Genomic DNA, 27,691 nt, shown 5'->3' with positions numbered 1-27,691 from the left:
CGTTAAAGTCCCCCAGCAGGATAGGTGTTTGGTATTGGGGATGCTACTAATGATATTATGGAGTTCCTCGTAGAACTGGTCTTTAGCTTCAGATGGGGAGCAGAGTGTTGGAGCATAGATGCTGAGTAGGTGCACTGGACCAGAGGTGGTGAACAATCGGATCGACAGTATGCATTCCGAGCCATTTGAGGGTGGCTCTATCATGCTGAGCAAAGAATTTCTGATGGCGAAGCCCACTCCATGCAGTCTTGGTTCTTCATGATCCCTACCCTGCCAGAAGGAGGTGTGGTCTGCTGTCTTAGAGAACCGCTCGTAGGGAGGCGTGTCTCCTGAAGTGCTGCAATGTCCACATTGAGTCTACTGAGCTCGTTGTTAATGATGGTGGACATCCGAGAATCGTTGATTTGTGTAAGGTCTTCCGACAGGCCAGGACACATAGTTCTGACGCTCCAGCTTGCAAAACGAAGGGCTGGTACCTTCTTTCCTTTTTTTGTCGTGCTGTTTGGTGCGGTGTTACAGTCCACTTGTTGGGCAATGACCCTGAGCTCCAAGCACCCATTGAAGCAGGTGGACTGTGGCGGGACAGAACCTTACTGACCGGGGGCTGCCCGGTTTAAGGCAGGTGGTAGCTGTCCAGTGTGATGCGATGACCTCTCCCATTGACAAAGGCAACCCATTGCGCCCAATCTCTACGCCAGTTGAGCTGGACTTATAGCCCGCAACTGCTGCCTTCCTTGTTGTTTTGGTCGCTGTGAGGAGACTATGGAGTGACCTCTCCATGGCGCAGGCCTGGGTGGATGTATGGAGGTTGTGAGTTGCCCAGGCGTCAAAACCCCCCTCTCTGCCTTCCTGGTGGGGTCCAAAGGAGTACAGAGCACGTTTTGGCACCGGAATGGCTGCAGGAACTGCCGGAATCATGCCAAAGGTGACACATGACCGTCTTTGGGGTTCCGCTCCGGATTTTCTGTTTGGGTTTACTCCCTTAGCCTTGGTCTCTCCTGAGACGCCCACAAGGCAGTGGGGTTGTTAGGGCCTCTGTTCAGGTGTAGGTGGATGCCGGTGGGGGGAAGGGGGTGTGGGAGGGGACACTAACACATCAGGAAACTTGGGGAAGATGGATCAAAACTGCAAAACTGCTATTTTTGCTGACTGTTTTGGTTTTGCCCAAATCTGAGCATAATTTTCAAAAGGAGCAATCTGCAAAGAGGAAGCTGCAAGCTCAAGTACTTTTCCAATACAGGTTATATTTACAATGTGCATTTGCATTACGTACCAAAAACATTCTCTGGCGCATAAAGCCCAAGGGGTTTTACACAGTTTCCAGCCCCTTGGTATACTATGGCAGGAGGACCTTACACAGTGGTCTTTCCCCATTGAGCCTTTGCGTTGACTGCCCCAAGCTTCAGTGAGTCCCTGTGCACGTAGTCCTCGACCTTGAAATGTGCCAGGCTGCAACACTCGGTTGTGGATAACTCTTTGCACTGGAAGACCAGCGAGTTTCGGTCAGACTAAAGTGCATCTTTCACCGAGTTGATGGTCCTCCAGCAGCAGTTGACGTTTATCTCGGTGTGCATCCCTGGGAACAGCCCATAGAACACAGAGTCCTGTGTAACAGAGCCTCTCGGGATGAACCTCGACAAAAAACACTACATCTCTTTCCAGACCTGCTTTGCAAAGGCACATTCCAGAAGGAGGTGGACGACGGGTTCTTCCCTACCACAGCTGCCTCGAGGGTAGCTGTGACACGCAGGAAGTGCAGGAAGGATCTGATGGGGACGGCCCTTTTCACCACTCGCCCATCTACATCTTAGTGCTTGTTTGAATGTTCTGGCGATGAGGCATTCTGCCAAATGAGTTTGACAGTCTGCTCGGGCAACTATCTGACAGGATCCACCATCTCCTTTTCCCACAGGGCCTTGCGGTAGTTACGTGTGGACCACTGCATGATGGACTTGTGGTCAATGGTGTTTTTCTGCGCATACATTTCCACGAGGGACAGGTGGTGTGGAATGGTCCAACTGAATGGAGCGTTCCATGGTACGTGGCCCGACCCATCCTTTGCAACACCGGGTACAGATAACCTCAGCATGTAGTGACACCTGGTGTTTGCGTACCAGGGGTCTACATCTAGCTTGATGCAGCCACAGACAAAGGTGGCCATCAGGATGAGCATTTTAAGCAGATTGTGTTTCACAATATATCCGCACATTGTTTTAACCATCAGACAACACAAAAGGTCTGACTTGACTAATATCTTGTGGCCCATTTCAAAGTAATGCTAAACCTTAAAAGAAAATGTCTCCACGATGAGTATTGTAACTTTAGCATGATTAATAGGAGCAGGATTAGGCCATTCAGCCCATCGAGCCTGTCCTGTCATTCAATATGATCATGGCTGATCATCCACTTGATTGCTTTTTCCCACACTATCCTCATATCCCCTTATGTCATTTGTATTTAGAAATCTGTCATTTTCTGCTTTAAACATACTCAATGACTGAGTTTCCACATCCCTCTGGGGTAGAGAATTCTAATGATTCAGAACCCTCTGAGTAAAGAAATTTCTCCTCCTCTCTGTCCTAAGACTTCCCCCTTATTTTGAAATTGTTTCTCCTGGATCTAGACTCCCCAGCAAGGGGAAACATCTTAACTGCATCTACCCTGTCTATCCCTTTCAGTATTTTGTAGGTTTCAAAGAGATCCCCTCTCATTCTTCAAATCTCTAGAGAATACAGGTCCAATTTTCCCAATCTCTCTTCATAGCACGGTCCTGCCATCCCAGGAACAAGTCTGGTGAACCTTTGTTGCACTCTCTCTATGGCAATAATATCCTTCCTAATGTGAGGGGACCAAAACTGCAGGTGTGGTCTATCCAAGGTTCTGTACAATTGAAGCAAGGCTTCGCTACACCTGTACTCAGGTCCTCTTGTGATAAAGGCTAACATACCATTAATTGCTTGCTGCACCTGCAGGTTAGCTTTCAGCGACTTATTGACAAGGACACCAGGTCCCTTTGTACGTCTACACTTTCAAATCTCTTACCATTAAAGAAATGCTGTGCACATCTGTTCCTCTGACCAAAGTGGACAACCTCACATTTTTCCACTTCATATTCCATCTGCCACGTTCTTGCCCACTCACTAAGTCTGTCCAAATCCCCTTGCAGCCACTTTGCATCTTCCTCACGACACACATTCCCATTTAGTTTGTGTGATCCGTGAACTTGGAAATACTACATTTGGTCCCCACATCCAAATCATTGATCTGTATTGTGAACAGCTGGTGCCCAAGCAGTGATCCCTGCGGCACCCCACTAGTCACAGCCTGCCAACGAGAGAATGACCCGTTTATTTCTATTCTCTGCTTTCTGCCTGTTAACCGATCCTTAATCCATGCCAGTATATTACCTCCCCTCCCATGTGTTTTAATTTTGCTAACCAGCCTGCTGTGGGGGACTTTATCAAAAACCTTCTGAAAATCCAAGTATACCACATCTACGAACTCCCCTTCATCAATTCTGTCAGTAACATCCTTAAAAAAAACTCTTAACAGGTTCATCAAACATAATTTCCCATTCATAAATGCCCAATCAGATCATTGTTATCACATCCTTTAGAATAGATTCTAGCATTTTCCCAATGACTGATGTAAGGCTAACAGGTCTGTAATTCCCTGTTTTCTCTCTCCGTACTTTCTTAAGTAGTGGATGACATTTTCAACTTTCATTGATCTCACCAAAGCCTTTGACCTCGTCAGCAGACGTGGTCTCTTCAGACTACTAGAAAAGATCGGATGTCCACCAAAGCTACTTAGTATCATCACCTCATTCCATGACAATATGAAAGGCACAATTCAACATGGTGGCTCCTCATCAGAGCCCTTTCCTATCCTGAGTGGTGTGAAACAGGGCTGTGTTCTCGCACCCACACTTTTTGGGATTTTCTTCTCCCTGCTGCTTTCACATGCGTTCAAATCCTCTGAAGAAGGAATTTTCCTCCACACAAGATCAGGGGGCAGGTTGTTCAACCTTGCCCGTCTAAGAGCGAAGTCCAAAGTACGGAAAGTCCTCATCAGAGAACTCCTCTTTGCTGACGATGCTGCTTTAACATCTCACACTGAAGAATGCCTGCAGAGTCTCATCGACAGGTTTGCGTCTGCCTGCAATGAATTTGGCCTAACCATCAGCCTCAAGAAAACGAACATCATGGGGCAGGATGTCAGAAATGCTCCATCCATCAATATTGGCGACCACGCTCTGGAAGTGGTTCAAGAGTTCACCTACCTAGGCTCAACTATCACCAGTAACCTGTCTCTAGATGCAGAAATCAACAAGCGCATGGGTAAGGCTTCCACTGCTATGTCCAGACTGGCCAAGAGAGTGTGGGAAAATGGCGCACTGACACGGAACACAAAAGTCCGAGTGTATCAGGCCTGTGTCCTCAGTACCTTGCTCTACGGCAGCGAGGCCTGGACAACGTATGCCAGCCAAGAGCGACGTCTCAATTCATTCCATCTTCGCTGCCTTCGGAGAATACTTGGCATCAGGTGGCAGGACTATATCTCCAACACAGAAGTCCTTGAAGCGGCCAACACCCCCAGCTTATACACACTACTGAGTCAGCGGCGCTTGAGATGGCTTGGCCATGTGAGCCGCATGGAAGATGGCAGGATCCCCAAAGACACATTGTACAGCGAGCTCGCCACTGGTATCAGACCCACCGGCCGTCCATGTCTCCGTTATAAAGACGTCTGCAAACGTGACATGAAATCGTGTGACATTGATCACAAGTCGTGGGAGTCAGTTGCCAGCATTCGCCAGAGCTGGCGGGCAGCCATAAAGACAGGGCTAAATTGTGGCGAGTCGAAGAGACTTAGTAGTTGGCAGGAAAAAAGACAGAGGCGCAAGGGGAGAGCCAACTGTGCAACAGCCCCAACAAACAAATTTCTCTGCAGCACCTGTGGAAGAGCCTGTCACTCCAGAATTGGCCTTTATAGCCACTCCAGGCGCTGCTTCACAAACCACTGACCTCCTCCAGGCGCGTATCCATTGTCTCTCGAGATAAGGAGGCCCAAAAGAAGGATGACATTTGCTACCTTCCAATCTGCAGAAACAGCTCCAGAATCCATAGAATTTTGGAAGATGATCAATGCATCTACTATCTCCATAGCTACCTCTTTCAACACTCTGGGATGTAGAATATCAGGTCCTGGGGACTTAACAACCTTCAGCCCCATTAATTTCTCCAATACAACCTTCTTACTAATACTAATTTCCTTCAATTCTTCATTCTTCCTAATCCCTTGGATCTCTAATTCTGGGAGATTTCTTGTATCTTCCTCATTGAAGACAAACACAAAGTAATCATTTAGCTTCTCTGCCATTTCTCTATTCCCCATTATATATTCTCCTGACTCTGCCTGTAATGGACCCACATTTGTCAGCCAAAAATTTCCTTTTTACGTACCTATATAAGCTTTTATAGTCGGTCTTTATGTTTTTTGCTAACTTCGATTCATATTCGATTTTCCCTTTTTCAGTTTCTTTTCCCTCCTTTGCTGTAGTCTAAAATCCTTCCAATCCTCAGGTTTGCTACTATTTCTGGCAACTTTATCGGCCTTTTCTTTTAATCTTATACAATCCTTAACTTCCTTTGTTAGCCACGGTTGACTGCCTTTACTTTTGAGGGTTTTGTGCCGCAAAGGAATGTATAGTTGCTGTAAACTATGTAATATTTCTTTAAAGACTATCCATTGCCTATGCTCTTTTCATAGCTTTTCATGTATTTTTCCAATCCACCTCAGCCAATTTGCCCCTCATACCTTTATAATTTCCTTTGTTGAAATTTAACACCCTGGTTTCAGATTGAATTGCCTCACTTTCAAACATGATGTAAAATTCTATCGTATTATGTTCGCTTATCCCTAAAAGTTCTTTTGCAATAAGTTTATAAATTAGCCCATTCTCATTACGCTATACTAGATGTAAAATAGCCTGTTCTGTAGTTGGTTCCTCAAAATACTGTTCTAAAAAACCATCCCTAACACAGTCCAGAAACTCGTCCTCCACAGCAGTAGTGCTGATTAGGTTTATCCAGTCTATATGCAGATTGAAGTCCCCATGATTACATGACTACATCAACTGCTTTACCCTCATCTACACAACTAGTCACTTCCTTGAAAAATTCAATCAAATTTGTTAGACATGATCTCCCCCTGACAAAGCTATGCTGACTATCCCTGATTAATCCCTGCCTCTCCAAGTGGAGATTAATCCTGTCTCTCAGAATTTTTTCCAATAATTTCGCTAGCACTGACACTAGACTCACAGGCCTATAATTACCTGGTTTATCCCTGCTACCCTTCTTGAATAATGGTTGTGAATGATAATTGTGAGCCATTACAGCTGGCCAACAGCTAGTGAACCAAGGCTACCTCTGTCGTGTGTCTTTTCTTATCAGGAGTATGGCCCAAAAGCCTTCATAAACTCCATCTTATCCAAAAGTCTTAACTTGTCCATCATCGTTGCTGATCTCCACTGGATCCCATTGCATCCTATGTTAAATTTCGAATCCTTATCATTTACTACTTTCAGAGCATCGTCCTTCTCATCCTATATCCCATTCCATGCCTTCAGCTCTCCAACTCTGGTTTGCTATGTATCCTCTTCCAGTCCCTTCTCCTATTTGCACAATTATCAGTGACAGAACCTTGTGTTTGGGCCCTAATCTTTGGAACTGTTTCTTTGCTACCTCTCTCTTTACACTACTGCCCTGACTAAAAGTCTTTTCAAAACCATACTCTCGGTAATCTCTCCTAGATTAGATTAGAGATACAGCACTGAAACAGGCCCTTCGGCCCACCGAGTCTGTGCCGAACATCAACCACCCATTTATACTAATCCTACACTAATCCCATATTCCTACCAAACATCCCCACCTGTCCCTATATTCCCCTACCACCTACCTATACTAGTGACAATTTATAATGGCCAATTTACCTATCAACCTGCAAGTCTTTTGGCTTGTGGGAGGAAACCGGAGCACCCGGAGAAAACCCACGCAGACACAGGGAGAACTTGCAAACTCCACACAGGCAGTACCCGGAATCGAACCCGGGTCCCTGGAGCTGTGAGGCTGCGGTGCTAACCACTGCGCCACTGTGCCGCCTAGTTCTTTGATTTCCGCTGAAGGCCAATTTCTTGTAAAGTGCCTTGGGACATTTTCTACATTAGAGGTGTTGTATAAATGCAAGTTCTTGGCTGCAGCCTCATGTGTGTTGACAGTTTGATGCCAAGTTAATGGTTGTAATCATGGAAAAAGTGTGTCCTATTAGACATGATGTTGAAAGAAGTGACTTTGAACCTTCACGTTTTATAAAGCATATTGTGACTTTCCAGTATCAGTGGTTGTTGTTGAAGCTTCTGAGGTATTTGTGTCACAGTGTACATTAATATACTTTATTTGGGGTGTCCCATTGTAGAATGCCAATTCAAGACAGAGGGCATGTAGTCACCAGGATGATAGTGTAATTATGAGGAGAGAGAACTCCTGAAAGGTCTGGCTCTTTTTTTTAGACCAAGGTCCCCAACCAGTGGAAATAATTTCTCTTTATCCGCTGTATCTGTTCACCTTGATCTTTGAAAACTTCAGCTGAATCAGCCTTAACCTTATAAATTCCCGGGAATGCAACCCTAGTTTGTGTGATCTTTCCTTGTAATTTAACCCTTGGAATCTGAGTATTCTAGTAAATCTATGCTGCACTCCCTCCAAAGCCATTATATGCTTCCTAAGGTGTGGTGTTGAGAATTGCTCATAGTACTCCAGGTATAGTTGAACCAGGGCTTTGTATAGCTGAAGAATTATCTGCCCACTTGTAATCTAGTCTTCTAAATATTAAGGCCAGCATTCCATTAGCTTTTTTGATTATTTTCTGTACCTGTTCATGACATTTTAATGATCGATGTACCTGGACTCCCAAGTTTCTTTGGACCTCTACTGTTTCTAGCTTTTCACCATTTAGAAAGTGCCCTATTCTTGCCTTTTTTGGCCCAAAGTGGGCGACCTCACATTTGCTTATGTTGAAATCCATTTGCCACAGTTTTGCCCTTTCACTTAACCTATTAATACCTCATTGTAATTTTATGTTTCTGGCAATACTGCTTACAATACAACCACCTTTGTGTCATCAGCAAATTTGAATATTTGGCTTTCTATCCCATCATCTAAGACATGAATAAATATGGTGAATAGTTGAGGCTCTGAGACTATCCTTGTGGGGCACTACTGGTTACATCTGTCAATTAAGAATACCTGCCCAATAATTTAAAAAACTTGCATTTCTATACCACGTTTCATGACCACTAGACATCCCAAAGTGCTTTACAGTCAGTGAAGAAGTTTTGAGGTGTAGTCACTTGGCGTAATGCAGGAAATGTGGCAGCCAATTTGCACACAGCGAACGTCTACAAACAGCAATGTGATAATGACCAGGTTATCTGTTTTTGTAATGTTGATTGAGGGATAAACATCGTCCTGGAGACTGGGGTTAATTCCCCTGCTGTTCAAAATAGTGCCATGGGATCTTTTACATCCACCTGAAAGGACAGACAGGGCCTTGATTTAATGTCTCCTCCAATAGATGGCACCTCTGACACTGCAGTAGTCCCTCAGTGCTGCACTTGAAGTGTCAACCTAGATTTTTGTGCTCAAATCCAGGAGTGGAATGTTATAATCCAGAAAGCCAGTTGTTGAATGATGAAACTGGAGCCAGTCTTGCATTTATTTACAGAATAAAGATTACAAACATTTAACTTCTTACTCAAACCTTCCACAAGTATCAGTATGTGGCTCTCTATATGTGCTCAAGTAAGACCCAAGTTAACACTTTCCACCTGCATATAATTAAACACAATTGATGTACAATTAACGTGGGACTTGAACCACAACCTTCTGACTCAGGCAAGAGTACTACCCACCGAGCCATGGCTGACTTGACAATGTCCCTACTCTAGCTAGTACCACTCAGCCATTTTCCTAACCAGATCTCAGTTGCATGAACTTCAACTTTAGCAAGCAGTGGCTTATGAGGGACTTCATCAAATGCCTTATGAAAGTACATATCAATAATGTACATTCCCCCGTTCATTACTTTAGTCATCTCTTTGAAAAATTCAGTCAGTTTTGTTAAGCTTGTTGAACCACTGGAGTCTTTGTGGTGATGGTATTCTAAGTAGGGAATTCTAGGATCTTGAACCACGGTGGTCAAGGACTGGTAGTATATGTCCAAGTTTGATGCGGAACTTGGAGGTGATGGTATTCTCATATTTCTGCTCCTGAATTAGTATTTAAGTATTGTTACGTCGGCAGTGGTGACAACCTGTTTAATCATGAGGAGGTCCTAGGCAGGCTCTTAGTTTTACATCATTTTGTTACGGTGAGAACGAGTCTGGGGGTACCCTCTCAACCTTTGCCTAGTTTAACCGTAACAGAGTTGAATTCTAAAAACACCATGTTTTTAACTTCCCCTCAGTGAATACTTGTTCACCGCTTACCAATGGTAAGGCAAAGAAATCAATTCAGACAGGTTTTCTTAGATTTTAAACAAGGAAGCTAGAAGTTTATTAATCTTAAACTCTAATCTGGTTACCTGCTACGAATATGTGATGTCACCACGCTAGCATGCATACACGATAAATGCACATGTAGATAGAGACAGAAAAGTAGAAAAGAATAAAGGGGAAGGTTTGAGGCAATAGATGGGTTTCTATTTTACTGCCCTTTGAGTTTGCTGTGAAGTCTTTGGTTGCCGGTCAGACTTTTAATTCGTTGGGGCCGAGTGCACGCTTCAACTTGTTTCAAGGTCACAGTCTTTTCTCTCCTAAGGTTTACGTGTCTTCCATGGGTCCAATGGCTTGGAGAAAGCGAGAGAGAGAGGCTTCCTTGCTCCAGGTTCCAGTTCAAAGCTGCCTTCTGAATTCAAACTGTCCTGTGGCTAATTTGAAAAAAAAACCTGGACCAGCCAGTTAGTCATGGGACCAGCTGGTTTAACCAGTCTTGGCTCTGTGGAATGTATCATCGTAGCAGGGTCTGGAATACACTTCTTACACCTTCAATGTCTGGTGATCAAAGTCCGTTGTGGGTTAAGTGGACCAGGGAATAGTCCTTTGTCTCCACAAGCACAGTCTGTTAGTATGCAAATATCCTTCCAGCCAAGTGTCTGGTGATTTTTATTAACAAGTCCTTTTTCTCTCCAGTAACCGTTTAAAATCAATATTCATATGACAAAATTAATATGCCTCATTGTTGGCAGGTGGGGATTTGCATGACAATGTGAAAGATTGCAAATCTCCATACTGCATGTGTAGTGTTGGCCTGGATTGATCACTCAAGTTCTGTAGTGGGGCTTGCACCCAAAACTTGACTCTGATGCTGTCATTGAAGCAAGTTGCCTCATGACTGTCAATGGTATCACTTGAATCACCATTGTTTGCCAATGGAATTCTGGTTCTGTTCGTAAAATTAGTGATCTTGATGAGTTTAATCAGCTCCATTTCTGGTTCTTAGGCTGCATGCCTATAGTGTCGATTCCCATGGTAGTAGCTGTCCCATGGTAGTAGTTTAAGGCGAGCCGCCTTAAACAGTGTTCAAATCACACGCAGCTTCCACAGTGCGGACTGCGACACCGACCACTCCCTGGTGTGCAGCAAGGTTAGACTCAGACCAAAGAAGTTGCATCATTCCAAGCAGAAGGGCCACCCGCGCATCAACACGAGCAGAATTTCTCACCCACAGCTGTTACAAAAATGTCTAAATTCACTTGTAACAGCCCTTCAAAACACTCCCACAGGGGATGCTGAGACCAAGTGGGCCCACATCAGAGACGCCATCTATGAGTCAGCTTTGACCACCTACGGCAAAAGTGCGAAGAGAAATGCAGACTGGTTTCAATCTCATAATGAAGAGCTGGAACCTGTCATAGCCGCTAAGCGCATTGCACTTTTGAACTACAAGAAAGCCCCCAGCGATTTAACATCCGCAGCACTTAAAGCAGCCAGAAGTACTGCACAAAGAACAGCTAGGCGTTGCGCAAACGACTACTGGCAACACCTATACAGTCATATTCAGCTGGCCTCAGACACCGGAAACATCAGAGGAATGTATGATGGCATGAAGAGAGCTCTTGGGCCAACCATCAAGAAGATCACCCCCCTCAAATCTAAATCGGGGGACATAATCACTGACCAACGCAAACAGATGGACCGCTGGGTTGAGCACTACCTAGAACTGTACTCCAGGGAGAATGCTGTCACTGAGACTGCCCTCAATGCAGCCCAGCCTCTACCAGTCATGGATGAGCTGGACATACAGCCAACCAAATCGGAACTCAGTGATGCCATTGATTCCCTAGCCAGCGGAAAAGCCCCTGGGAAGGACAGCATTACCCCTGAAATAATCAAGAGTGCCAAGCCTGCTATACTCTCAGCACTACATGAACTGCTATGCCTGTGCTGGGACGAGGGAGCAGTACCCCAGGACATGCGCGATGCCAACATCATCACCCTCTATAAAAACAAAGGTGACCGCGGTGACTGCAACAACTACCGTGGAATCTCCCTGCTCAGCATAGTGGGGAAAGTCTTTGCTCGAGTCGCTCTGAACAGGCTCCAGAAGCTGGCCGAGCGCGTCTACCCTGAGGCACAGTGTGGCTTTCGTGCAGAGAGATCGACTATTGACATGCTGTTCTCCCTTCGTCAGATACAGGAGAAATGCCGTGAACAGCAGATGCCCCTCTACATTGCTTTCATTGATCTCACCAAAGCCTTTGACCTCGTCAGCAGACGTGGTCTCTTCAGACTACTAGAAAAGATCGGATGTCCACCAAAGCTACTAAGTATCATCACCTCATTCCATGACAATATGAAAGGCACAATTCAACATGGTGGCTCCTCATCAGAGCCCTTTCCTATCCTGAGTGGTGTGAAACAGGGCTGTGTTCTCGCACCCACACTTTTTGGGATTTTCTTCTCCCTGCTGCTTTCACATGCGTTCAAATCCTCTGAAGAAGGAATTTTCCTCCACACAAGATCAGGGGGCAGGTTGTTCAACCTTGCCCGTCTAAGAGCGAAGTCCAAAGTACGGAAAGTCCTCATCAGAGAACTCCTCTTTGCTGACTATGCTGCTTTAACATCTCACACTGAAGAATGCCTGCAGAGTCTCATCGACAGGTTTGCGTCTGCCTGCAATGAATTTGGCCTAACCATCAGCCTCAAGAAAACGAACATCATGGGGCAGGATGTCAGAAATGCTCCATCCATCAATATTGGCGACCACGCTCTGGAAGTGGTTCAAGAGTTCACCTACCTAGGCTCAACTATCACCAGTAACCTGTCTCTAGATGCAGAAATCAACAAGCGCATGGGTAAGGCTTCCACTGCTATGTTCAGACTGGCCAAGAGAGTGTGGGAAAATGGCGCACTGACACGGAACACAAAAGTCCGAGTGTATCAGGCCTGTGTCCTCAGTACCTTGCTCTACGGCAGCGAGGCCTGGACAACGTATGCCAGCCAAGAGCGACGTCTCAATTCATTCCATCTTCGCTGCCTTCGGAGAATACTTGGCATCAGGTGGCAGGACTATATCTCCAACACAGAAGTCCTTGAAGCGGCCAACATCCCCAGCTTATACACACTACTGAGTCAGCGGCGCTTGAGATGGCTTGGCCATGTGAGCCGCATGGAAGATGGCAGGATCCCCAAAGACACATTGTACAGCGAGCTCGCCACTGGTATCAGACCCACCGGCCGTCCATGTCTCCGTTATAAAGACGTCTGCAAACGCGACATGAAATCGTGTGACATTGATCACAAGTCGTGGGAGTCAGTTGCCAGCATTCGCCAGAGCTGGCGGGCAGCCATAAAGACAGGGCTAAATTGTGGCGAGTCGAAGAGACTTAGTAGTTGGCAGGAAAAAAGACAGAGGCGCAAGGGGAGAGCCAACTGTGCAACAGCCCCAACAAACAAATTTCTCTGCAGCACCTGTGGAAGAGCCTGTTACTCCAGAATTGGCCTTTATAGCCACTCCAGGCGCTGCTTCACAAACCACTGACCACCTCCAGGCGCGTATCCATTGTCTCTCGAGATAAGGAGGCCCAAAAGAGCTGTGGGTTTTTATATACCTCCAGTGCCACTGTATTTCCTGCTCTTCCAGCTTCCTTTCAGAGCTTAATTTTTAATGGGGGTGGCTGGGGAGTGTTTTCGGGTTTGTTTTTATTCATTGTAAATTAGGGTTATGTTTTCAAAAAAATAACAGTTTTTATTCATTTTCAACAATGGAACCTTACTCAATGCCATTGTTTCTTGAAATTCATGCATACTGGGTAGTCCTGTTGTTTGCAATAGGTCTGCTCATGTAGTGAGAAGGACATACTTCCTTCAAATGAACATACTTGGTCTTTTTTCCCCAAAGGGCCACTTCTAATTGTGAAACCATGTAACCGCCTTTCCTTTCCTGTTTTATAACACTTAATGAAACATAAAAATCACGTGAGAGAATAAATGGGAACTGATGGATTGGGACGTTAGGGGCACCATGTGAATTTCTTTAAGCTTTGCGTGTATCTTGTGTTGAATCGTGTAATGACAGAATGATCGCCTGACTCTCGACTTCTGCAAACCTCGTTTTGTAATAATCAGCCCTGCCTAAATGTGATGATTCGGTGATTATTAATCAATATTCTTACAGTGCCGATTCACTAGGATAATGGGATTAAGAGGATGTAACCACAGTGCAATTCAAAATTAGCGTATTCACAAAAGCACAGAGATTTAATGGAAGTATTCAAAATTTGAAGAGGAGTTGAAATACTCGTCCATGGATCAGTGAAGAAGGGCATAAATTTAGGGAAGTGTTAAGAGGGAAACCAATTTTTTTGTGCAGTGGATTATTGCCATCCCCAGTTGCCTTGAGAAAGAACTTGCATTTGTATAGCACCTTTCACAACCTTAGAACGTCTCAAAGTGTTTTATAGCCAGTGAAACACTCTTAAAATGTAGTTGCTGTTGTAATGTGAAGAAACGCAGTAGCCAGCTTGTGTCCAAGCAGCAATGAGATAAATAAACAGACTTTGGCCAGGTCACTGGGAAGAATTCTCTTGTTCTTCAAAATAGTGCTATGGGATCTTTTGTGTGCACCTGAGAGGGCAGGAGGAGTCTCGAATTAACATCTCATTCGAAAGATGGCATTTCTGACAGTGCAGCACTTCCTCAATACTGCACTGGAGTGTTGGTCTAATATTTGAGTTTGAGTCTCTGGAGTGGGAATTGAACCTACAATCTTCTGACTTGGGGCAGCAGTGCGACCCACAGAGCCGTGGCTGATATTTTGAATGTGGTGGGTGTTATTCTTGAACTGCTGCAGTATAACAGTTTGATGCCTTCAGTCATTTGGCCTCATCCTCTTGAAAATACTCTAAATCCTGATGACTTGCTGCTTTTCTCCCTAACTCAAAAATCTTCCTCAAAACTGAACCTTTTGACCTTGCTTTCAGTTCCGCTTCCATGCTGCTGAGTGTTCATTTTCACTTCTCGTGAAGTGTCTTTTAGACGTTTTGCTACGTTAACGGCCCTTCATAAATATGCGTATTGTTTAAGCTGAGACCATCACTGCATTTAAGAAGGAATTGAATGAATGAAGAAAGAAAGTATTAAAGGGTACGGGGAAGGGATGGAAAATTGAACTTGAGCAAGTAACTCCGATACAGATCTAGTACTTGCCCTTCAGGCCATATTGACCTCCTCCTGTGCAGAAACTTCTGATTCTTATCGACACCAAATACAAATAGCGTCTAGTGATTTAGTTAACTTTAATACAATAATAAAGATGGAAAATGTTGAACTTCCTTCCCTTTTCCATTATGGAGTACATTATTTATATCTTGACCTTTCTGGGCAGCTATGAATAGATATACTAGATGAAAATGCTTCTCAGTGCAACATGTGTGGGAAACTGGTCCTCTGCCACTATATTACTGGGGAGGTCATTTGCAAGCTGCAGTTCATAAGCTGCGCGTGGCTATAGACTTTCCCCAGGGTTTGTTCTGTTTTTCTCCCAGGCCTTGAAGGTACAAAGTTCATGCAGTTTTCTCCTCACTCCCGCCATGGAGAGGGAGGGGGTGGGGTGGGAGGAGAGACTTGACAAAGAACTGATTCTTTTGTTTGGACAACCTTTCCTCCCATCCCCACGAAACAAGTGCTCTCCATTCTACTTTTTTGTAAAGTATTGTGTCGTGAGATTCAGTTTTTTTTAATCAACTTTCTTCACAGGCCTGCGACTATCCATGGTTCTCACTGCCTTGCTGATGATGACTGGCGGCTTACTGAGGTGTATTCCCGTAGATAACCAATCAATCAAAAAATGGTAGGTATAGCTGGGTTGGGTGAATTGGTACTGAATGCGAAAGGCTTAGCTACTTGTGCAATGTGGGTCACTTCGTCAGTATGGTGTGTTCTATGTCTTTACGGAAAATCTGTGCAACACTTTCTCTACAGAGTAACCAGATGCAAACCCGCATTTCTAGCTGGGAAGCATGGCTCCAAGACAGGATCATTACGTTGTAGCCCTGGTTCTGCACTTGTAGCTCTCTACAATAGGTGCAGAATTACCCCTTCTGTATCTCATCTGGATATCCTTTCCTAAGTTGACAACTTAATGTGAGGGAAGAGTATGGGATCTAGAACACTTTTTTAAACCTAGAATATTTCGAAGGCAATCTGAGCATTTTACATAATTTAGTGCTAAAATGAAATCCCTGAAAGGTTATAGTAAGAATTGTATCGTAGCATCTTGGAGCACTCCAGTTCACTAGGTAGATGTACAATGTCCATTCAGATGCATGCATTACAGGATGCCTTACCAGAGTTAACAACATCGAAATATTGCAAGTTGAGTGCAAAACCAAGCTGCCTTCAAACTTTTTTTTTAAGGGAAATTGCATAACATCACATAGAAAATACATAGAATTTTAAAAAGATGGTGAATCGACTAGGGTTTGGTGTTTGTCAGAATAAGAATTTGGTTTTGTATTACTGCTGGAATGGTTGAAATTTGACTTTTCAACAAATCCAGTATACCTGGCAAAGTTTTGACTGAGTGCTGAGAGTTCGTATTTAAAGTAAATGGATATTGAGACATAATTATAACTCCCCATAGTCGAAAAAGAATGACAAAACTTGTACATTAAAAACCAAAGTCTCCGTTTGCCTTTGCAAAACCTATTGAATTAAATTTCCACCTGATTTTTAAAGGAAATCAGTAATATCCCTTTATTACTTGCACCCAACTTGAGTGTGGTTGGAAGTTTCTGTCAATGTTTAATCTGTGGGATAATTGATAATACAATATATAGAGAGCAAATCTGTAGTGTAAAACAAAACTACATTATATTAGACAGTTCTTGGATTTGACCATAACTATTAAAGATTTAAGCACTAAATTATATTCGTTTAAAGGGTTGTGTAATCTTAAAACAAGATATAATTGATTTTTGACCTGTCTAATGAGCCAGGCTGGTACTATGTCTTAAGAGTTTTTTTATATTTGATTGAAGTTAACTACCTTGCATTTCCTCCCTTAAGGACCACTGGGGAGAAACAGGAAAGTGCTGACTGCAGTGCATATGAAAGCAATGGCAATAAGATCTGTTAAACACAGTACTAATGTTCCTTAGATGTTTAACAGGTTGGAGAATTACTGCATTATAAAGAAAAATCTTAGAGGTTAAATGGGACAGCAGTAATGGCAATCCCCTCAAGCTCACCGAATTTTAAAATGAAGTTAAGTTGGGTTGTGAATGGTGTAATGAGGTGGTGGCGGGGGTGGGCAGTTGCGGTGGGGGCAGAAAGCAGCAACAGGTCTGTATATTCCAAGAGACCTCAAATATTCTGATCATGGTCTGGACTTTCCTCTGGTGACGAATTGATTGGGACAGAGCTTCCAGCTGTTCTGGACCTGACCCATTTCCTGGTTTAAACTTGATGATAGATGCTAGGTGGATGCGTGGTGGAATATGCTCACAGAAGAAATTCATAACTGCAGCAGAACACCCACTGGGACGCCATTTAAAGAGGCCAGAAGCGCCCAAAAGGCTTTTAGTTAGATCAACAAAAAACTTTCCGAGCTGCAGCTGCGCACACTGAGATTCAAAAGAGGAAAAAAAGACTTAACAGTGACATTGCAGGAAATCTGTAAGCTGATTGGTTGGGTAAGTCACAGCTGTTAGTGCCTTTAAATAGTTTAAAATATAAGGGGAAAGTTCTATTTTTTTTCTGAAAAAACCTCAAAACCTACCGTATAAATGATAAGGTTAGTACTAGTAAAGAGTGTTTTTTTTTTAAAATTAGTGTAATCTATTAAGGACTTTAGATTGTAGTGGGTAGTGTTTGAAGTAGAACAAGGTCCCTAGCGTAATTAGTATTTTTAATTAAAGGGAGTAACTAAGTAATCGGAAGGTAAGTCATGGCAGGAGAGCTCGCACCCGTGATATGCTCCTGTGCGCTATGTGGGAAATCAGGGACACTTCCAGTGCCCTGATGACAATGTGTGCATTAAGTGTATCCATCTGCAGCTACTGGCTACCCGCATTATGGAGCTGGAGCTGCGGGTGGATTCACTATGGAGCATCCGGGATGCTGAGATTGTTGTGGATTGCACGTTTAGCGAGGTGGTCAGACCGCAGGCAAATGCAGCAAAGGCAGAAAGGGAATGGGTGACCACCAGGCTAAGTAGAGGAAGGCATATAGTGCAGGAATCCCCTGTAGCCATCCCCCCTCTCTAACAGATATACCACTTTGGATATTGTTGGGGGAGATGGCTCAGGGGAAAGCAGCAAGAGCCAAGTTCATGGCACCATGGTTGGCTCTGCGGCACAGGAGGGAAGGAAGAAGAGTGGCAGTGCAAAAGTGATAGGGGATTCAATTGTAAGGGGAACAGACAGGCGTTTTTGCGACTGCAAAAGAGGCTCCAGGATGGTATGTTGCCTCTCTGGTGCTGGGGTCAAAGATGTCTCTGAGCAGCTGCAGGGCATTCTGAGGGGGGAGGGCGAGCAGCCAGTTGTTGTGGTGCATAATGGTACCAATGACATAGGTTTAAAAAATGGCTGAGGTCCTACAAGCTGAATATAGGGAGTTAGGACGAAAATTGAAAGGTAGGACCTCAAAGGTAGTAATCTCAGGATTACTACCAGTGCCACGTGCTAGCAAGAGCAGAAATAGCAGGATATATCAGATGAATACGTGGCTGGAGAAATGGTGTAGTGGGGAGGGATTCAGATTCCTGGACATTGGGACTGTTTCTGCTGGTTGCATCTGGCTGGACTGGGACTAATTTCCTCGGGGGGGAGGGGGGGTGGGGGGCGGAGGGCGTTTGCTAGTGCTGTCGGGGAGGGTTTAAACTAGAATGGCAGAGGATGGGAATCTGAGCAGGGAGACAGAGGAGAGGGAAACGAGGATAGGAATGGAAGACAGAAAGGTAAGAAGCAAAAGTGGAAGGCAGAGAAAACAAGGGCGAGAAACAAATGGGGCCATAGTGCAAAATAAAGCTAAGATGACTAACAATGTTAAAAAGACAAGTCTAAAGGCATTGTATCTTAATGTGCAGAGCATTCGCAATAAATTAGATGAATTAACAGTGCAAATAGATATAAACGGTTATGATATAGTAGCGATTACGGAGACATGGCTGCAAGGTGACCAAGGATGGGAACTGAACATCCAGGGGTATTCAATATTTAGGAAGGACAGGCAGAAAGGGAAAGGAGGAAATCAATGCAATAGCGAGGAAGGATATTGGCTCGGAAAATCATGATGTGGAATCTGTATGGGTGGAGCTAAGATACACCAAAGGGCAGAAAACGTTGATGGGGGTTGTCTATAGGCCCCCAAACGAGTGGAGATGTAAGGAATGGCATTAAACAGGAAATTAGAGATGCATGCAATAAGGGTACAACTGTAATTATGGGTGACTTTAATCTACATATAGTTTGGTCAAACCAAATTAGCAATAATATTGTGGAAGAGGATTTCCTGGAGTGTGTACGTGAAGGCTTTTTAGACCAATACGTTGAGGGACCAAGTGGAGAACAGGCTATCTTAGACTGGGTATTGTGCAATGAGAAAGAATTAATTAACAATCTTGTTGTGTGGGGTCCCTTGGGGAGGAGGGACCAGAACATGATAGAATTCTTCATTAAGATGGAGCGAAGTAGTTGAATCCAAAACTAGGGTCCTGAATCTAAATAAAGGAAACTACAAAGGTATGAGGCGCGTGTTGGCTATGATAGATTGGTGAACTTTACTAAAAAGGGTTGTCGGTGGATAGGCAATGGATAATATTGAAAGAATGTGTACATGAATTACAACAATTATTCATTCCTGTCTGGTGCAAAAATAAAACCAGAAAGGTGGCTCAGCAGTGGCTTACAAAAGAAATTAGGGATAGTATTAGATCCAAAGAGGAGGCATATAAAGTTGCCAGGAAAAGCAGCAAGTCTGAGGATTGGGAGCAGTTCAGAATTCAGCAAAGGAGGACAAAGAGGTTGATTAAGCGGGAGAAAATAGAGTATGAGAGTAAACTTGTAGGGAACATAAAAACTGACTGTAAAGCTTCTATAAATGTGTGAAGAGAAAAAGATTAGTGGAAAATATAGGTCCCCTACAGTCAGAAACGGGGGAAATTATAATGGGGAACAAAGAAATGGCAAAACAATTAAACATATACTTTGGTTCTGTCTTCACAAAGGAGGACAAAAATAACCTCCCAGAAATGTTAGGGAACCAAAGGTCTAATAAGAAGGAGGAACTGAAGGAAATCAGTATTAGTTAAATAAAAAAAGCACGGGAAATTAATGGGGTACTTCTTCTTTGGCCTCCTTGTCTCAAGAGACAATGGGTAAGTGCCTGGAGGTGGTCAGTGGTTTGTGAGGTAGCGCCTGGAGTGGCTATAAAGGTCAATTCTAGAGTGACAGACATTTCCAGAGGCGCTGCAGATAAAATTGGTTGTTGGGGCTGTTACACAGTTGGCTCTCCCTTTGCGCTTCTGTCTTTTTTCCTGTCAACAGCCAAGTCTCTTCGACTCGCCACTCTTTATGGCTGTCCGCCAGCTCTGGCGATCACTGGCAACTGACTCCCACAACTTGTGATCAATGTCACAGGACTTCATGTCGTGTTTGCAGACGTCTTTAAAGCGGAGACATGGACGGCCGGTGGGTCGGATACCAGTGATGCGCTTGCTGTACAATGTGTCCTTGGGGATCTTGCTATCTTCCATGCGGCTCACATGGCCAAGCCATCTCAAGCGCAGCTGGCTTAGTAGGGTGTATATGCTGGGGATGTTGGCCGCCTCGAGGACTTCTGTGTTGGAGATACGGTCCTGCCACCTGATGCCAAGTATTCTCCGGAGGCAGCGAAGATGGGATGAATTGAGACGTCATTCTTGGCTGACATACATCGTCCAGGCCTCGCTGCTGTAGAGCAAGGTACTGAGGACACAGGCTTGATATGCTCGAACTTTTGTGTTCCGTGTCAGTGCGCCATTTTCCCACACTCTCTTGGCTAGTCTGGACATAGCAGCGGACGCCTTTCCCATGCGCTTGTTGATTTCTGCATCGAGAGACAGGTTACTGGTGATAGTTGAGCCTAGGTAGGTGAACTCTTGAACCACTTTCAAAGCGTGGTCGCCGATATTGATGGATGGAGCATTTCTGATGTCCTGTCCCATGATGTTCGTTTTCTTGAGGATGATGGTTATGCCAAATACATTGTAGGCAGCCGCAATCCTGTCGATGAGACTCTGCAGACACTCTTCAGTGTGAGATGTTAATGCAGCGTCGTCAGCAAAGAGGTGTTCCCTGATGAGGACCTTCCGTATTTTGGTCTTCGCTCTTAGACGGGCAAGGTTGAACAACCTGCCATCTGATCTTGTGTGGAGGAAAATTCCTTCTTCTGAAGACTTGAACGCATGTGTGAGCAGCAGGGAGATGATCCCAAACAGTGTAGGTGCGAGAACACAGCCCTGTTTCACGCCACACAGGATGGGAAAGGGGTCTGATGAGGCACAGCTATGCTGACTTGTGCCTTTCATATCCTCACGGAATGAGGTGATGATACTTAGTAGCTTTGGTGGACATCTGATCTTTGTTAGTAGTCTGAAGAGACCACGTCTGCTGACGAGGTCAAAGGCTTTGGTGAGAAAGCAACGTAGAGGGGCATCTGTTGTTTGCAGCATTTCTCCTGTAGCTGGCGAAGGGAGAACAGCATGTCAATGGTGGATCTCTCTGCTCGAAAGCCACACAGTGCCTCAGGGTAGACGCGCTCAGCCAGTTTCTTGAGCCTGTTTAAAGCGACTCGAATGAAGACTTTCCCCACTATATTGAGCAAGGAGATTCCATGGTAGTCGTTGCAGTCACCGCGGTCACCCTCGTTCTTATATTGGCATCGCGCATGTCCTGTGGTACTGCTCCCTCATCCCAGCACAGGCAAAGCAGTTCATGGAATGCTGAGAGTATAGCAGGCTTGGCACTCTTGATTATTTCAGGGGTAATACCGTCCTTCCCAGGGGCTTTTCCACTGGTTAGAGAATCAATGGCATCACTGAGTTCCGATTTTGTTGGCTGTCCATCCAGCTCATCCATGACTGGCAGAGACTGGGCGCATTGAGGGCGGTCTCATTGACAGCATTTTCCCTGGAGTACAGTTCTAGGTAGTGCTCCACCTAGCGGTCCATTTGTTGCATTGGTCAGTGATTGTGTCGCCTGATTTAGACGAGGGGGTCGATCTTCCTGATGATGGTTGGCCTAAAAGTGCTCTCAATGCCATCATACATTCCTCTGATGTTTCCAGTGTCGGAGGCCAGCTGAATACGACTGCATAGGTGTTGCCAGTAGTCATTTACACAGCGTCTGGCTGTTCTTTGTGCAGCGCTTCTGGCTACTTTAAGTGCCATGGATTTTAACTCGCTGGGTGCTTTCTTGTAGTTCAACAGTGCAATGCGCTTAGCAGCTATGACAGGTTTCAGCTCCTTGAAGTGAGATTGAAACCATTCTGCATTCCGCTTCTCACGTTTGCCATAGGTGGTCATTGCTGAGTCATAGATGGCGTCTCTGAGGTGGGCCCACTTAGTCTCTGCATCCCCTGTAGGAGTGTTTTGAAGGGCTTTTTCAAGTAAATTTAGAAACGTATGCAACAGCTGTGGATAAGAAATTCTGTTAGTGTGGATGCGCGGGCGGCCCCGCTGCTTGGAGTGATGTTGCTTCTTTGGTTTGAGTCTAACTTTGCTGCACATCAGGGAGTGGTCGGTGTCGCAGTCTGCACTGTGGAAGCTGCGTGGGATTTGGACACTGTTTATCGAGGCTCACCTTGTGATGATGAGGTCCAGCTAGTGCCAACAACGTGATCTTGAGTGCCTGCATGAAACCTGGTGTCAGGGTTCAGTATGAAAGAACGAGTTGGTGATGCAGAGGTTGTGATAGGTACAACTCCAGCAGTTTCTGTCCATTCTCATTCATCCTTCCAATGCCATAGCGCCCAAGGCAGGAGGGCCATGGGTCGTGTTCGGCCCCAACCCTTGCATTAGAGTCCCCCAGCAGGAACAAATGTTCGGTATTGGGAATGCTGATAATATTCTGGAGTTCCTTGTAGAACTGGTCTTTAACTTCAGGTGGGGAACAGAGTGTTGGAGCATAGATGCTGAGTAGGTGTACTGGACCAGGGGCGGTGAGCAGTCGGCTGGGCAGTATGCGTTCCGAGCCATTTGAAGGTGGCTCTATCATGCTGAGCAAAGAATTTCTGATGGTGAAGCCCACTCCATGCTGTCTTGGTTCTTCAGGATCCCTACCCTGCCAGAAGAAGGTGTGGTCTGCTGTCCTAGAGATCCGCTCGCAGGGAGGCGTGTCTCCTGAACTGCTGCAGTGTCCACATTGAGTCTACTAAGCTCGTTGTTAATGATGGCGGTCTTCCGAGAATCGTTGTTTTGTATAAAGTCTTCGACAGGCCAGGACACATAGCCCCGACGTTCCAGCTTGCAAAACGAAGGGCTGGTACCTTCTTTCCTTTTTTTGTTGTGCTGTTTGGTGCGGTGTTACAGTCCACTTGTTGGGCAATGACCCCGAGCTCCAAGCACCCATTGAAGCAGGTGGACTGTGGCGGGACAGAACCTTACTGACCGGGGGCTGCCCGGTTTGAGGCGGGCAGTAGCTGTCCAGTGAGATGCGATGTCCTCTCCAACCGACCAAGGCAACCGTGGCGCCTAATCTCTACGCCAATTGAGCTGGACTTCTAACCCGTAACTGCTGCCTTCCGTGTTGTTTTGGTGGCTGTGAGGCAACTATGGAGTGACCTCTCCATGGCGCATGCCTGGGCGGATATATGGAGGTTGTGAGTTGCCCAAGCATCAAAACACCCCTCTTGGCCTTCCTGGTGGGGTCCAAAGGAGTGCAGAGCACGACGTTTGGTACCGGTATGGCTGCAGGAACTGGAGTCTACAGCTATCTTATTCACTATCAATTACATGGCCAATTCTTGCGTGATCAGAAAATTTCCCAATCATGCCTCCCATATTTAAGTCCAAATCATTAATATATATACCACAAACAGCAAGGGATCCAACACTGAGCCTTGTGGAATGCCACTGGAAACCGCTTTCCATTCGCAAAGTACATCCATTGACTACTACCCTTTGTTTCCTGTCCCTGAGCCAATTCTGGATCCAACCTGCCACATCATCCTGTATTCCATGAGCTTTCATTTTACTGACCAATCTGCCACGTGGGACCTTGTTAGATTCCTTACTAAAGTCCATGTAGACCACATCTATTGCATTACCCTCATCAATCCTCCTTGTTACTTCCTCAAAAAACTCAATTAAGTTAGTAAGACATGACCATCCCTTAAATCCATGCTGACTATCCCTGATTAATCCGTGCCTTTCTAAGTGGCAGTTTATCCTGTCCCTCAGAATAGATTCTAACAATTTACCCACCACCGAGGTCAGACTGACCGGCCTGTAATTATTTGGCCTATCCCTCGCACCCTTTTTAAGCAATGCTACAACATTCGCAGACCTTCAGTCATCTGGTACCTCTCCAGTATCTCGTGAGGATTTGAAGATGATCCTCAGCACATCCGTTATGTCCTCCCTAGCTTCCTTTAACAACCTGGATTGCAATCCATCCGGCCCTGGCGATTTATCCACTTTCAAGGATGTCAGACCCTCTATACTTCCTCTCTCAATATGCTTATTGTATCTAATATTTCACACTCTTCCTCTTTAGCTACAATATCTACATCAACCCTCTCCTTTGTGAAGACAGAGGCAAAGAACTCATTAAGAACCCTGCCCACATCTTCTGCATTCACACATAAGTTCCCTTGTACATCTCTGATAGGCCCTACCCTTTCCTTAGTTATCTTCTTGCTCTTAATTTACTGATAAAACGTCTTTGCGTTTTCCTTGATTTTACTTGCCAAGAATTTTTCATGTCCTCTCTTTGCTTTTCTAATTTCCTTTTTTATTTCACTCCTGCACTTTCTATATTTCTCTAGGCTTTGTAAAGTATTAAGATTTTTGTGATCGTCATAAGCTTTCTTTTTCTGCTTTAACTTACCCTGTAAGCTTCTAGATAACCAGGGGGCTCTAGATTTGGCTGTACCACCCTTTATCTTTGTGGGCACATGTCTACACTGTACCTGTAGTATTTCGCTTTTGAATACCTCCCACTGGTTTGCCACTGACTTTCCTTCAAGCTGTATCCAATCCACTTTCGCCAGGTCACCTCTCAGTTTCTTAAAATTCGCCTTCCCCCAACTTAGAATTTTTACTCTGTTTTATCTTTGTCCTTTTCCATGATTATGCTAAAACTTACTGTATTATGGTCACTTTCCCCAAAATGGTCACGCACTGTTATTTCCTCCACTTGCCCAGCTTCATTACCGAAGACTAAATCTAGAATTGTGCCCCCTGCGCTAATATCTCCTCATGTGGTTCAGTGTCAAATTTTGTTTGATAATGCTCCTGTGGGGCATTTCATAAAGTGCTGCATAAATGCAACTTGTTGCTCAGCTGGGTTCTTTTAGCTGGTGAAACACTATGTACTTGGAGCTGTTAAAGTTTTGGCTGCTGCCAACCTGCACCTCGGCTCTCTGAACCTGAATAAGTGGAGTATGTCTTTGTGTGTGTACACCTCGTGACAAAAGCAGGAACCCTACCGATGTTTTCTCAGTAGATCCTTAAGCATTGTAATGGGTTTCTGTGTGAGTCAGGCACCTGGCTGAACAAATAAGTGCCTAAGACATTACCATACAAGTATTTATTTTAATTAGCACCTGACTTTGTTATTAAAAGGAAATGAATTGCAGTGGCAAGTGATCTGTTATTGCACAAATGCACTCGGATGTCAGCATTTTCACTGCTGCAGGGGCATGGGCAGCAATTATGCTACACCTGGTAAGTCAGGAAATTAACAGGGCATTTTGCCATAAGAAGTCACTTGCCCCACTTGTGTTGCCAACTGCTATCTGAACCCATGGTACTCTTCTAATTCCATTGGCAGCTTGTGATATGTGAAGTATATAAAGGAATTAACACCATTATGCAAATTGCGCTGGCAAGTTTCAGTTTCAGTGACACTTCTATTTTTGTATGTGTACATCTACATTCTCTTCTCGAGGAATTCCACAAACCTATTACTTGATGGAATTATTTTTCTGTTCACATTTCTAGTAAATATTCAGCTCAACCGTGTTGTGAACGTCACTTTCTCCAGGGGGCTTTGCTGTGAGATGCTGGTTATCTATTAGAGCAGCACCAGGGATGAGGGATTCGAGTTATGTGGAGAGACTGGAGAAGCTGGGATTATTCTTAGAACAGAGCAGTTTGAAGAGGGGATTTAATAGAGGTGCTCAAATTTATTGGAGGTTTTGTTAGAGTAAAAGTTAAGAATTTTGTCTCTTTTCAGCGACGCCAATGAATTTATTGAGATGTTCTAATTGCAATAATGGGCTCCTTTTTGTGAAAGGGAGCTTGAAAAGAAATGCCAGTGGTACCTGGCGTTGAGTGCGTTCCTCAGCAGTGCCGTAATGTAGTGTACTATGTTCTGTCAGTTTTGTTTTAATCATTGCTGAAGTAATTACTGATTTGTCAACGTATTTTCATGGGGTTTAAAGTATTATTGAGTTGCAGTTTTGTTGGGGCTGACAAAGCTGCGATTGTCTTTGCCAACGAAGGACGACTGTGAAACCTTTTGAAAATGTTCTTGGCACTGCGCAAGATGACATGTTTCCAGAAAGGCTATTTCAACTATTTGGCTTGGTGAAGGTAGTTTCAACAAATGGGCTTTCGTACTTCAATGCACCGTATCTTTATTGGACAGTTCTCTTTACTGTTACAAACATAAAAACATTGCTAAGACACTAAATCTGTTTGTTGAATAGCTAGTCTTGACTGGACTGGACTGGACTGAACTGGAACACCTGTCTTTAGTCTGACAGTTATTCATTACTTTTGAAGAACTGCTGATTTCAAAGTTTACTTCATAGCTGGCTTTATTCACTGGTGTGCAGTCTTTGTATTAATTTCATTTTACCTCTTATTTTGTTGAAAGTCTGACTCTTGAAAATTATTCAGAGTAGCATTTCATTGGCATTAAATGCTTAATGAATGTTGGCATCTATTCACTGTTGTAATTTTTGTTCTTTGCTTTTAGGTTGATCCACACTGGACAGCTGCTCAATGGATTAGCTGGTCCTGTCGTTGTGAACGCTCCTCCATTTCTCTCAACAACATGGTTCCCTCCAGACCAGAGGGCCACAGCCACTGCCGTTGCAACACTGTTCAGCTACCTTGGTGGAGCTTGTGCATTTTTGGTAGGCCCTTTGGTAGTTCCGGCACCCAATGCTACCATGTCTCTGTTTACTGCCTCCAACCATCACATTAGCTCTATAAAGGATCGTATTCAAGCTCTATTATACGCAGGTGAATAATAATTTTAGAAAAAAATTCTGTTTCCTCGCTAATCTTTGATGTTTGCCTCAATACCCGGAGGTGTATGCGATACATCATCTCGTATTCTTTCCTTTTGAGAAGACCTATCTTCTGCTCTGCTGTCCCACGAGGACCTGGTTGAGATGGTGAAGGTAACTTGAGAAATTGTAGAAGCCGTGAAAAACACCTAAAAGGAGAATCTTATTGGGTTGTAGAAGAGAATAAACCATCTAGAAGTTTAGTCTGAAACAGCTACTTCGGGTTAAACCATGACAAAACAAGGGTGTAGGTTTGAAATTCTTGATGTCAGGAAGTTTATGCAGTTAAGCGGATACATTGGAGAAGAGAAAGTTGAGAGGAGATGTGGTAAAAGTGGTCAGAATCACAAGGTGTCTAGACAGTGGACAGAAAGAAAGGGTCGATTTGAGCTGATTGGCAAAAGAAGCAATGGAGACATGAGGAAAACCTATTTTATGCAGCGACTAGTTAGGACCTGGAGTGCACTGCCTGAGAGTGTGGTGGAGGAACATCCAACCAAGGCTTTTGAAAGGGAATTGGATAAGCACCTGAGGAGAGGAAAATTTGCAGGGCCACAGAGAAAGGGGGTGGGGAGGGTGGGAATGGGACTAGCTGAATTGCTCTTGCAAAGAGCCAACACAGGCAGT

The 27,691-nt window shown here is 44.6% G+C and overlaps 1 protein-coding gene across 1 annotated transcript in view; it reads left to right on the top strand.

The window, feature by feature from the left end:
• Positions 1-27,691, top strand: part of slc49a4 (solute carrier family 49 member 4) — a 74,456-nt gene that overhangs the window by 9,558 nt on the left and 37,207 nt on the right. Inside the window, exons 2-3 of the mRNA XM_068034846.1 lie at positions 15,320-15,413; positions 26,749-27,017. Of these exons, the coding sequence (XP_067890947.1) occupies positions 15,320-15,413; positions 26,749-27,017 (363 nt within the window). The remainder of the gene's footprint in view (positions 1-15,319; positions 15,414-26,748; positions 27,018-27,691) is intronic.

This window comes from Heterodontus francisci, chromosome 7, assembly GCF_036365525.1.
Source record: "Heterodontus francisci isolate sHetFra1 chromosome 7, sHetFra1.hap1, whole genome shotgun sequence".
Lineage (NCBI taxonomy): Eukaryota > Metazoa > Chordata > Chondrichthyes > Heterodontiformes > Heterodontidae > Heterodontus > Heterodontus francisci.
The sequence above is the reverse complement of the archived record's forward strand: the minus strand, read 5'-3'. Positions and strand labels throughout refer to the sequence as shown.